At 31.7% G+C, this 13,308-nt stretch overlaps 1 protein-coding gene and 1 non-coding gene across 2 annotated transcripts in view; both read left to right on the top strand.

Annotated features, from left to right (window-relative positions):
• The first annotated feature begins 9,159 nt into the window (after positions 1 to 9,159).
• Positions 9,160 to 13,308, top strand: part of LOC149415264 (uncharacterized) — a 36,636-nt gene continuing 32,487 nt past the window's right edge. Inside the window, exon 1 of the mRNA XM_089642839.1 lies at positions 9,160 to 9,213. Within this exon, the coding sequence (XP_089498965.1) occupies positions 9,160 to 9,213 (54 nt within the window). The remainder of the gene's footprint in view (positions 9,214 to 13,308) is intronic.
• TRNAD-GUC (transfer RNA aspartic acid (anticodon GUC)) lies at positions 9,935 to 10,006 on the top strand. The gene has a single exon. It is a non-coding gene; the product is annotated as a tRNA-Asp (tRNA).

The following is a 13,308-nucleotide window of genomic DNA, read 5'->3' as shown; positions in this document are numbered from 1 at the left end:
TAGGGTTTAAGTTTTATAAAATGGTATCAAATCAAAGTGCTCAACGGTGTTAGTTGAAGTTATTATTTCATAGTTATGTTTGAAATTAAACTATTATTTTTGTGTTGGATTGAATGTCGCAAATTTTTTGAAAAGCAATCATTGAAATTAATAAATAATATTTGTGATAATTATTATTTGACAAATTAAATTTTAGGCATTTTGTAATCAGATTATAGGTTAATTGTATTTTTTGTTGAAATAATTATATATAATATCACCTTGGAGTTTTGTTCACATTCCTAGCTATGTAATCTCAGAATATTATTTGTGAATCTCTCAAGACATTTATTTGCAATTTCATAAATTATAATACTTGGCTAATTTTAATAACGCATTTTTGTGAAATGTTTCAATGCTAGGTGCCCATGTACGCTGTTCTTTTTCAGTGATGTGTGTTTTTGCAAGAAAACTGTTCTGGTATCCGCGTACAACGGGTAGAATCTCTCGTTGGATAATACATATGTAACTCATTTTATTTGTTATAATTTATTACCTACTTTCAAAATGACTGTATATAAATGTGTACCTACTTATTTAAAGTATCATTGTGTGAGGATAATGATAAAACAAAATATTTTATGAGAACAGGATTATAATATATTACGTAAACTCATTCCAATATATATGTTTGTGGAAAGAATAAATTTTATGTCAAAATACATTAACGCACAAGTACCTCTTGTTTCCAATATCTTTATATGTAAAAGGGTATTTTCACTGTCTTTTTTACAATAATGCAGGTATTTTATTTTATGCTGTGTCATTTTCGATTTGCCGCCAAAATAACATGTTCATTTTTATTCTGCAATTCGGCTGCGTTACATCACGCCGATCGACTTTGGTGATATATGTCTTACCAGACGTTGCCGTTTTCTATGTCATATTGACGTTGTAGCCAGTTGGAACCATTTCGGAATGTGCAATTTTAGATACATATTTTTTTAAAATCAATAATTATGAAAGGAAATTTTAAATCTTCCACACATTTTTAACAGTACTCAAATTTTGTGAAAATACCCCATTGTATGAATTTGTAGCAATTGTTAGTTTCATATCAATATAACGGCCTTATAAACAGCCTATATTGTATTATCCACTTTTATATTGAGAAAAAAACGCTCACAATGTGATTATAAATAATTTCAGAAAGCGTGATTATTTTTTGGGTTATGGTATAACATATTATGTCTGTGTTGCGCTTCCTACTTTAGCCAAAGTCTCGGGCAACTTTACAGTGTCCATCATCAGGGCAGATGTGTGTATTGTGCTGAAGTGTGTGTTTATGTATGTAGAAGTGATACCGTGTTGCAAGCGTTAATTCTCTTAATACGGTTTTCTGCATTTAGTTTTGGTGTAAACCTGATACCAAGAACTAATAAGATTAGCTCCATAGACCCTATTAAAATTTATGGGTGTTTTGTGGATTTCAATTGCCTCCGTAATTAGGCACGCTCAATGCGTTTTGGGCCTTCCCAGTACTTTAGGCACAAATGCAAAGTAAAAGTCGGTTTTTCAATTAAGTGCTCGGCAATTAGAATGCTCAGAAATAAACAGACTACACATTTGCCCTGATGATGGACACTGTAATGTTCTCCGAAACTTTGGCTAAAGAAGGAGGAAGCGCAACAAATAATAAACCATAATAATTTTTGTCGTAAAAATCTCAAATCATATCCAAGGTCAGTTATCCGGTGAATTGAAAATTACGCACGTAAAACTTGGCTTACATGTTGCGTAATTACCAGACCTCTAATGGTAGACGTGAAGCTAATAATATTAACAGTTATCCAATGTGAAGCAAATGCCTGCACAGGCCTAGTCCTTTCTTTACTCATTTTAAATGCATATCGTCGCCCGATAACGTAAAGGGCATTTGATTATCGAGAACAATGCATTTTAATTGTTCGTGGAGTGGAAGCAATCGTATGTAAACGATTCTGAAATAAATTTTAGACCGCATGGTACATTTTCGTTAAAATTAGCAGATTAATGACAAAACTAAACTGCATTCATAACTCCATACTGTCAAAGTCGCATGAGTATCCTTTTGTTTTTGATTTAACCCAGTCTTGTCAATTAAGAGCTCTGTTGTGACCTCTCTTTCTATTACATGCATTGTTTACAAGAAAGAAGGAGAGGTTACGTCCAGTGGCGGCTCGTGACTTTTGCGTGTACTAGAGTGCTAATTCTTTTTTTTTTCAAAAATTTGGTGATGTGTATGAAGATTTTCAGGAATTCCTTCGGCGCACGGCCAAACTGAAATTTCCTGAAAATCTTCGTACAAAAAATTGAATTAGTTTTAGACTAAACAACATCAATAATGTCGAATTTTTCGAACCTAAGCACTCTATCACATTTAAAAGTCACGAGCTGCTGCTGGTTACGACAGCATTATAATTAATGATTTGAAATACATAACGTGTATGTACTGATTTTTATTATGGATACAATTTAACCTAACAATATGGCATTGATTATGTTATTGTTAATGTGTCAACACAACATTATGTTTGATTATATATAAAGTCAAACTAGCATTAATGTTTATCTACACACTAGTCTTTTTTTTTCTTGTACAATTTATAAACAATACAAACATGAATAATTAATGTAAATAGAACTAAATTTAATGGTACACTATTTTATTAAAGTACGTATGCAAATTTAGTTAGGGTATTTACATATTAATTTAATGTATGTTTTTTGCAATATTTTATTACAATACTCTGTATCCCTGTAATGTTATTGCCTCTATTTTTGATACTTCGGCCCTTTGTATCATTCTCTAGAACTCATTATCCTAAGTCATTGGAACCTTGTAATACCAAGGGGCCTGTACACGGTATCCAGAAACTAGAGGCACAAGTGTAAGTGGTAGTGAATCTACATCACATTTGGATTTAATTTTGTGGTAAAATTTTTTTTTATTTGAGATTTCGTTTTTGAGTAAATCGAGTCAAAAGCTGGAATTTTTATGCCAAATTTGAAAAAATAGTTTGCTACGAGGTTACTATCCCAACAAATTCCAACTTTGAACCCGATTTACTCGAAAACGAAAGCACTTTGTATTATAATTTTAAAAACTTACTGTATAGTAGTTGTGGGGTTCTAACCATAGGGTTCCCACTCATGAAACACAGGTTCAATCCTCTGTTAGTTAAGACCTCCATCATTGCATAAGCAACAGTTTCCGCTTATAATTATGGGGGTAGGAGGAATTCAAGTATTGTAATGTTATTCATAATCAGTAACCAGGGAACTTAAAAAAGAAAAACATTGCTGCTTACGCTAGTTATTCTGTATAGTTAATGCAATGAAAAGAGCTTCTTTCCTCGACTTTTTAACATCCATATTTCGAGGGCTTAATGTCAAACAATGTTATCTACAAAAAAAAATGCAAGCAATTACAGGGCTTAAAGCCAAACAACGTTATCTACCAAAAGTTATTCCCTTAATTCGAAGTCTTAAAGTTAAACGACACTATCTAAAAAAAAAACAAAATATATAACAATAATTAATATTGGTGTCTTTTGTAGATAATTTATTTGACTTTGAGCCCTCGAATTAATGCTATGTTTTTTAGTAGATAACTTTGTTTGACATTAAGCCCTCGAATTAATGGTATGTTTTTTAGTAGATAACTTTGTTTGACATTAAGCCCTCGATTTATTTCAATTTGTTTTAGAAAGATGTAAAATTAAGTATATGTACAGAGTTTGACTGAACTTAAATGTTGTTTTGTATTGTTCCCTTAACCCAAAATTATGGTACATATATAATTAATATATCCAGGATAACTTTTCTAAATAGTATAAAACAACAAACTCTAAATAGTATGTATAAAACAAAGTCACAATCCGTATCTGTCTGTTTGTGCGCTTAGTTCTTCTAAACTATGCAACGGATTTTGATAAGGTTTCACTATCATTTAGAGAATTTCTTCCGGAAGGTATATACATATATAGAAAGTACGGAAAAGTCTCCGAGCAATGCTGGGTACATGTGAGATGGTTTAAGATAAATTAATGTACAAAGTGTTTTATTGTTTGGCCATTATTCGTAGTACATAATAATTTATTATACCTACATTTGTAATTGCTAAATTTTATAGTATTTTTGTATTTTGATAGATAAAATGCACAACTATTTAACATAAGCTTTTATAATGTATATAAGACGTAGATTTTATGGTTAAGCTGCAAATATTTTCATTTGAACTGCTTTAATTTAATCAAAATTGTTGATACATACTTAGAACACTTTGAAAATATTATTGGTAGGTATTTTCAAATGCATATGAAAGTATATATTATGTAATTAAGGGACTTTGAACAGGGATTAATGATTATTTTAATCATTTAAAAAATTGTTTATGATGTGCGCAGATTTATAATATTTATATAATCACAATGGAGCAAATATAATATGTTATTATTAGGCAAAAAATGTCGCCACGTATTGTATTTATCAAATTATGCATAGAATGCTATTAAGGTTAAATGCGACGCTTGTTATGTTCTATGTGTTCACAGATGGCGTTAATTCATTTATTTTATTAAAATACTTTTTTTGCAAGGTATTGCTTTACAATATGAAGACAAATTATTTATTTGCGCCCGTACATAATCAATATGAATGTGAATAAACAGTTTTGTCTGTAAAAAACTCAATTCTTTCGAAAAAAACAATATTGAATTTATATGCCTTTCTCGAAGGAATTTGAATTTTTAAACAAACAAAACTATTATTCATTGTATTCATATTGCGTATATATGTGCGCAAACTATTAATTTGCCTTAATATTGTAAAGCAATACCTTGCAAAAGCGTATTTTAATAAAATAAATTAATTAAAGCTATCTATGAACAAGTAGAATTTAACGAGCGTCGCGTTTAACCTTAAGAGGATAATTAAAAGAGTTCATAATCTGTTTTTTTCTTAGATGGAGGTAATTTAATTATTTTATAAACAAGAAGCTTCAAAATATTAAGATGAATTTTTTGTTTGCGCCAGTACATACGCAATATAATTATGAATAAATAGTTTTGTCTGTATACAAACTTAATTCTTTCAAGAAAGACATTCAAATACAATATTGGATTGAATCACCAATACATTTTTTTTTTTAAGTAAGACAACATTCCTAGGTTGCGAATAACCTGACAAAATTTGAAACTCTCCTACTACCAACACAGCAAGCGGAAAATGTTGCTTGTGTTGTGATGGAGGACTTAGTCAGTCGAGGAATTGAACTCATGACGCCTGGGTGGGACCCAAACGCGACGCCAACCACAATACTGTACTGACGCAAACAAATAATTCGTCGTAATATTTTTAAAGCATAACTCGCAAAAGGGGTTTTTTCATAAAATAATTAAATTAGCGCCATCTATAAAAGAGCAGATTAAAATCGTTTTAAGTTTTCCAAATGAAATTGGTGTAAAGATTCTTTAAAATATTTGCATTTCTTCAAGAATAATTGTTTGAAGAATGTTTTTAGGACAATTTTGACTAAGTACACACATTTAGGCAAATGAAGTAAATGAAATATGTGCAATAATTTTTTTTAATGTTAATTCCACATTGCATAATTTTAAATTTTTTTTTGCCTTCTCCGTAATCAAAATTTCCTTTTTTGTAAAATTGTTTCATTTAATTATTATTATGTATTTTGGCAGATGGTATGTATGTGATATGGTTGAAATTAAATTAAATCAATGGATCTTATCTGTGCGTGATATATGGCACTGTATCCTCTAAGCTTACTCCTTTTTGGTCGCAGTGTGAGATTAATGAATGTATATTTTAACAAATTCCTCCACGAACAGTGAATAGAAACGGGAGATGGGCCAAGAACAATTATTACAGTATGGAACCACGTGCATAAAAGTGTCATTAACATTGTTTACACATATTTTGTGCTGCAAATTGCATCTACGCCTAGCCTTTGGGTCTCCCTATATTTTATCTGTGCATCTTTCGTGCCCTATCTCCCTTTGTTTCTAAGATCTATTTGTGTGTAAAAAAATTGAATTTAATTTTTATAACTGCAATTCTTCATTTGATATTATTCTATTATATTTTTTGTTTGTGTTAGGTATGAATCTTTGATAAACTACTGCTAAATCAATGTATAGATCACCATTATTATTTTTAGATTATTTGGAAATTTCCAAGCACCGTGTATGAAGTTATTGAATGAATGAATCTCAAAATTAATGTTCAAATAATAGTGTGCAAATTTATATCTGTAGGAGAAACTTGTGCTATGGTGTTCGGGGAGTCCATTAAAAAGTATTTTTTGTATTAACTGTGTTCTTACTTCTTTCCCTCCCTTATTCATCCCTTCACAATATTGTTCTTTGCACGCGATACAAGTGTAATATGGCAAGGAATTACCAATCACTCAGCAGATGGCGTTCAGGTCAGTGATGATCGACCTTTTTTGCCGAAGGGCCAATGTATCCATTTTCAATTTGTCCAATTAAATTTGTTTGCGGTCTGCAAGGGGTAGGGTGCCTTCAGCTTGACATTGTTAAATTTGCAGTCAGTTGTGTCGCACATAATACACAAAATAACACTAACAGACCAGTTAGACTAGCGTACAAAGAAAACATAAAAACTCCGACAGTAAATTCAAGCTTTGGACAAAGACACTACCAATACCATGCTATAAAAGCTTTCAACAGTGTAAAATTTGAAATTAAAATTGAGGAAAGTAAAAATAAATTCACACAAAAAATTACAAAATGGATTAAAGAACAATAAAGACAATATTACCAAAATATCATAGCAAAAAAAAAAAACTAAACCTACATGTAACACACAAAACCAATATAAACACACATCACTCACAAACACACTATTTTCAATGTATTATTTTTTAATTTTAAATATATTATTATGTATTTTTAATTTTAAATGTATTGTTTTCTCTTTAAATGTATTGTTTTCTCTTTAAATGTATTATGTAGATTATATTTTCATATTATAAAATGAAGGCCTCAGCACGGGCAAGCCACCCAGTGAGGCCTACATTGCTGGAAAACTTAAAATGTAAAAAATATTGTACCAAATAAAAAAAACCTATTTGTCTTTTCCAACATGGTAATTTTTTTATAAAACAATTATAGAACGCAAAAAACAATACATTGCAGGCGAAAATTTATATCTCCAAGGCCAAACCAATAAATGCTGCCAATTTTCATCTTACTGAAATAAAAAAAAAACATATAAAAAAATACCATTCAATGTCTCATCCCTAAGTCTAAATTCGACTCAAATCTTCCATATGTTTTTGAAATTTTCTAATTTAATGCAAAATTCACCTTCCCTCTCTCTATAATTTTAAATGATCGCCTAGAAAACTCCTGAAGAGTGACAGCCAGAAACATTGAAAATTGAAAAAAGAAAATAAACAAAATTTTAACTTTCTCTCAATAACTCTCAACAAGATCAGACTCGACCGATCTCAACAAGAAAAGCACTGCACTGTCTAGGTGATTTTTCTACACTTAGGTCATTCGTAAATGGAGATTATAAGCAACTGAACTTTCGTGCGCGTAGCATAAGTTGATGAGTACCCACCATATTATTTTGCTAGAGTTACATTTGTATCTACTATTCGTTTGACGGAAACAATGTCTGAACATGACTTGAATGTTATATTTGTTTTGGAGGTGGGAAAATATCCATGTTTTAGGATTTAGCGGTGTAGGATTAGATTTTAGCGATGTGGGAAAATATCCATGTTTTAGAATTTAGCGGTGTAGGATTAGATTTTAGTGGTGTGGGAAAATATCCATGTTTTAGGATTTAGCGGTGTAATTTTAGCGATGTGGGAAAATATCCATGTTTTAGGATTTAGCGGTGTAGGATTAGATTTTAGCGATGTGGGAAAATATCCATGTTTTAGGATTTAGCAGAGTAGGATTAGATTTTAGTGGTGTGGGAAAATATCCATGTTTTAGGATTTAGCGGTGTGGATTGAGTTTGGAAAGAAAAGTCCATTTAATATCATTCTAATGTAGTTCCTTGACCTGCCAAGGTGCTGATAACCAAGCATAGCGCCCTCGGGGTTTTTACTAGCACCAGGCGCCGTTTGGCTCAAGACCGTCCTTGTTTATTCTATGTTTATCGCTGATGAAATTCAATTGCCTTTGTTAGAATTATAGAACCTCTGTGACCACTGAACCAAGAAAGAGTTCGATATTTTAAGGTTAAACGCAACGCTCGTTGTATTCTAGGTGTTCACAGATGGCGTTAATTAATTAATTTTGTTTAAATACGGTTTTGCAAGGTATTGCTTTACAGTATTAAGACAAATTATTTGTTTGCGCCCTCATATACGCAATATGAATATGAATAAATAGTTTTGTCCATATAAAAACTCAATTCTATCGAGAAAGGCATAAAAATACAAAATTGGGTTGAATCATCGGTAAAATATTGTATTTGTGTGCCTTTCTCGAAAGAATTAAGTCTTTAAACGAACAAAACTATTGATTCACATTCATATTGCGTATATACGGGCGCAAACAAATAATTTGTCTTAATACTGTAAAGCAATACCTTGCAAAAGCGTATTTAAACAAAATTAATTAATTAACGCCATCTGTGAACGCGTAGAATACAACGAGCGTTGCGTTTAACCTTAAAATGTTTGATCAATTCCACCAGGAGTATGTAAGGAAAAATTGAGATTATAGAAACCTGAAATGGGTTAACATTGCAGTTCCAGTTAATATGGAACCAGTTCCTCAAAAAGAAAAAAACTCACTTCATACGGACAAACTACCATAATATTCATACTCCACATTTGTGCCACCAACCAACATTGAAGTATATAGATAGAGCATCTTATAATATATTCTTAGGGAAGTAGGAAGGGGGTGTGGCAGCTGTCGATGTTGCCCAAATCCTTCCGAACATGAACAAACTCAACGAACAGAGCCACCGGTGACAGAACATTTCTGTTAATGACGCGCCAACTTCAAGCGCTCCAAGTTTTTAACTTCAAAAAGCCAATTTACATGAATACTGATTTTGACAAAACTCTATTTACCGATGAAATTGTTTTACCTGTCTTTTCAAGTACGACTTGTGCATTATCTCAGCATGCACGTCGGCATTTTGAGGTTATCGCCGGAGACCTGTGCCCAGCAAGCGCTTGTAACCGACTGAAGCCCGTGGTATCTCACAGCAGACAATGAACTAATGTAAGTGGCCCATACTTCGAACGCCAATTTTGGCTCTATGTTAATACCACAATGTCTACCAACAAACAATAAAATTAATTAATTCAACTTTTCAAAAATAAAAATAAAAAAAACTACAAAAATTCTCTCCAGCGGGGAATCGAACCTATTTATATAAACTATTTATAATATTATAAATAGCGCCATCTATGAACGAATCGTTTGAATAGTAATTTAAACTTCGAAAGTCCTTCTGCACTACGTTTATGCTATTGACTGCTAGATGGCATTGATCAGCATTGATGAATATACCCTACTATAGGGCACTACGTCTCTACACGTTTTAGAACTACTTAGAACCATAGAACGTTCGATGCCGTATTTTTTAAATTCAAAATAAATTTCCCGTTCCAATTAATATGTAATGATATTACGTATATAATAATTGCCAATGTTTCCAGAATAAACATTATTTAACGTGTAATGAACGCACACTTTGCGATCGATTTGAATATAAAGCGAAATAATATTTATTGAGTAATCGCCGTAATTGGTAATCAGACTTATCCATAAATAAACCACTCAAGGCTTATCTGTAATCACTAATCGGTTGGTCTGATTTGTTCGTTTGTTTATCTACACACTATTTTATCAAACCGCTCAATATGTAGTAAAAAATGACGCTCTGTCAAGTATCTTCAGTAGTATAGTGGTAAGTATCCCCGCCTGTCACGCGGGAGACCGGGGTTCGATTCCCCGCTGGAGAGAGTTTTTTGTTGTTTTTTTATTTTTATTTTTTAATATCATGTCGAGAAAACCTTAAATTTTATTAATTCTCACGAATAAAATGTCAACCGTGTACAAAAATGTTGGACAAATAAATTAAATTTGGCCGGTCGTCCTGTGCTAAAGTTTACATCAACAAATTCAACATTTTAAATTTCAAACAAAGTGTTTTTATTCCGGAAATCGTTTTATCTCTGGATCTTAAAAGTACCTACCATAAAAAATAATTAACAATAAAGAATTGCCCAGAAATGTACTTGGAAAACAAAAAATAACTTTGTCCCCCAAATTTGTTTATTTTATTTTTTTTAATAAAATATAATAGTTTTTTAAAATATATTTGTATTTTACTTATAGAGATATCCATGTAGCGGATATTTGTTTTGGTAAATAAGAAGAAAAAATTCGTTGACCCGGAGATGTTTATTAGTTTACCACACCACTAATCAATTTAACATCATCATTGGCTTTATTGCCGAAAAATACCAAAGGCGTAACGTATAAAAATATTCAAAAAACCGAAGATAAAACAATTTTAGTTTTTGTATTCAGATTTTATTGGTGAATTTCGTTTATAAGTTATGATAAATATGCGATGTAATAAATATTTTATTGGTGAATTAATTCTTGAATTAATGATTTGCTTGGATATTTTTTACTAAAACAGAGATATTTATAAATTTCTTTGTGACACACACAGTACAAATTATATAATGTTATTCGAAGAAAAATATGGATATTATATTACGTTACTAGAAAAAAATAATTATATCACATTTCTCTGAGCGCGATACTAGTTTTTATAGAATACCAGTTATGTCCATATTCGAGTGTCCGCATAATCCGAGTTTTCATAGCAATTATTGGATCAACAAACTGGTTTACGTTACTTGACCGTAGAATAATATGTGTATTATTTGTATGACTATAAAAATAGTTATTTATAACAGAATTTGTCCAGAAATTCAAATCTAGTTGGAAATACGGAAGTTGATTATTTTCTTATTCACTGTTTTTTCCCCAACCTTATTTTCCTCAAAACAAATAATTAAATATTGATTAAAATGAATAAAAACTACCTTTCATTCGTTACATCAATATTAATAATGGAACACTTCCAAACATTTACCTTAAATCGATTTTAAAAGTGCTAAACAAAATGCTAGCCCTAAATTATTCTTTACACTTAAAAAAATGTTGAGCCAAAATTCAACAATAAATACCTACTCTAAAATCCTTAGGTACCTATCTTCATGAGTAGGTATTCCATAAATGGAACACTTTCAAATATTGAATCAAAATTCAATAAAAAAAGTAACTACCCTAAATTCGTCAGGTATACCTACAAGAGTAGGTATTTCTAAAAGAGGTTAAAAATGGAACACTTTCAAATATTCAATAAAACAGTACCAATCCTGAATTCGTTAGGTACATATCTACAAGAGTAGGTATTCCATAAAGAACTTAAACATGGAACAATTTTGAGTATTGAGCCAAAATTCATTTAAAAAAGTACCTACCCTAAATTCGGAAAGTACCAAACGTAAATTGTTTAGATTTAGAATATTCCTTGATGGCGCAACGTGCAACCAGCAACGCCACTGCTTGTTTACACCAAGATACAGAAGTGTGTCGCAGATTTCTACGTGTCAATCGATCGCTTACAGTTATGCACTCTGTCATTTTGATATCTCTCCGTGGAAAGTAGGTTTCGCTCAGTCTGTTGTGCACTCTGCATGCATCGCCAATTATTTGTAAAGTCTTCGTGGATTCTTTTCATTATGATGTTATCGTCCCAGAAGGTAACAATTTTTGTAGCGACCTTAATTTCGTAAGAGCCTCTTAATTGTTTTTCTCCACAATTGCTTAGTAGAGATTTTTTGAAAATGCTTTGCAGAGTTTATATTTAAACTAGCGCAAATTTGGAACTGTTTTACCGAGAAATCATACTATCCTCATTGATATATCATATTTAAATGAGACAAATCGGTTCCAATTTTAGTCCAATTTGACCTTCAACGATCCCTCTAATGCTCTAACGCCGATCGACCGGAAACTAGCGAATCCGGTCACTGCTACTAATAGTAGGCAATAGCGCCTCTGTGACTATCCCGTGATTTTAACGGACCTGCGCTAGTATGTACATAAATATGTATATCTCAAAGTGGTAATTTGGTACTAGTATTAAGGCGATGCCATACGTAGTAATGAAAAATCATGTGTTTTTGGTTTGAAAATTTGGTCGCCTAGAAATGTTTAAGATGCTTTAATTAAATACTGCGAGTAAAATACATCTTGGCCTTTGAAATAATCGAGTATTTTTTAGATAAGTCTTTTTATAAGCCCAGAAAAAAATAATGTATAAGGCCTATGAAAACTGCTTTAAAGTTCAAAATCTCCTACTTACGAACCCATTTTCGGTTGTGATTTTATTGTATAATGTGGAAAATTAAGTTATTTATAAAATGATCGAAAAAAATTTAAAATTTATGCCGGAACATCCACAAAATAAATTAAAAGGCAATTTTTGGCCATGTTTTTTTCTTGCATAAATCAAAACAGGCGGATGGTGTTAAGCGGCAATTTAAAGCTTATCGCCATCTACGTAAGGGTTGTTATTGATAGCGGCTCAATTTAAAATATTACACGACGTAGTGCATCGCCTTGTGTTATATTATTGTGGGTACATCGCCTGAATGTGTATCGTGGTGCGCAGGTCTGAGGAGAAATGAGGTGAGCAAGTAACGTGATCCGAACTTTCTCGACCCGTTGGCTTCGGAATACTAAACAGCTTGCTATCACCTATTCACAGAAGTGGTGACTAATTCTCTCTGTGACCTACCGGTTCCCTACAACATACCTCACCACAATATATTTCAATAATACTTCTAAATAGTAAAGTATAAAAATTTCTATCTGCGTCTATCTGTTTGTGCGCTTAGTTCTTCTAAGCTACCCGACTAATTTTGATAGGGTTAATTTAGAGACTTTTTTCCGGAAGGTTGACATATATGATACATGAATATTATATTTATAGAAAGTAGAGAAAGGTCGATGTTTTTATCAGAAAAGACCTACAGAAAAGTCCGCAATGATGTGTCTATTTCCTAAGAATAAATCCCAACGTCGGGTACACGTCAGTAAAAAAAATAAAAAAACTACATGTACCTATATATTACCTAAGATTTAGATATAATATCTATAAATCTTATGACTAGGCGTAACATCTCGTTCTGACAATGGAGAAAGTCGGTGTCGGCTAAATATATATAATTTTTTTGCC

Source organism: Hesperophylax consimilis, chromosome 18, assembly GCF_061612785.1.
Source record: "Hesperophylax consimilis isolate HC1 chromosome 18, BYU_Hcon_1.0, whole genome shotgun sequence".
Lineage (NCBI taxonomy): Eukaryota > Metazoa > Arthropoda > Insecta > Trichoptera > Limnephilidae > Hesperophylax > Hesperophylax consimilis.
Note: the sequence above shows the minus strand (reverse complement) of the source record. Positions and strands in the feature narration are given on the sequence as shown.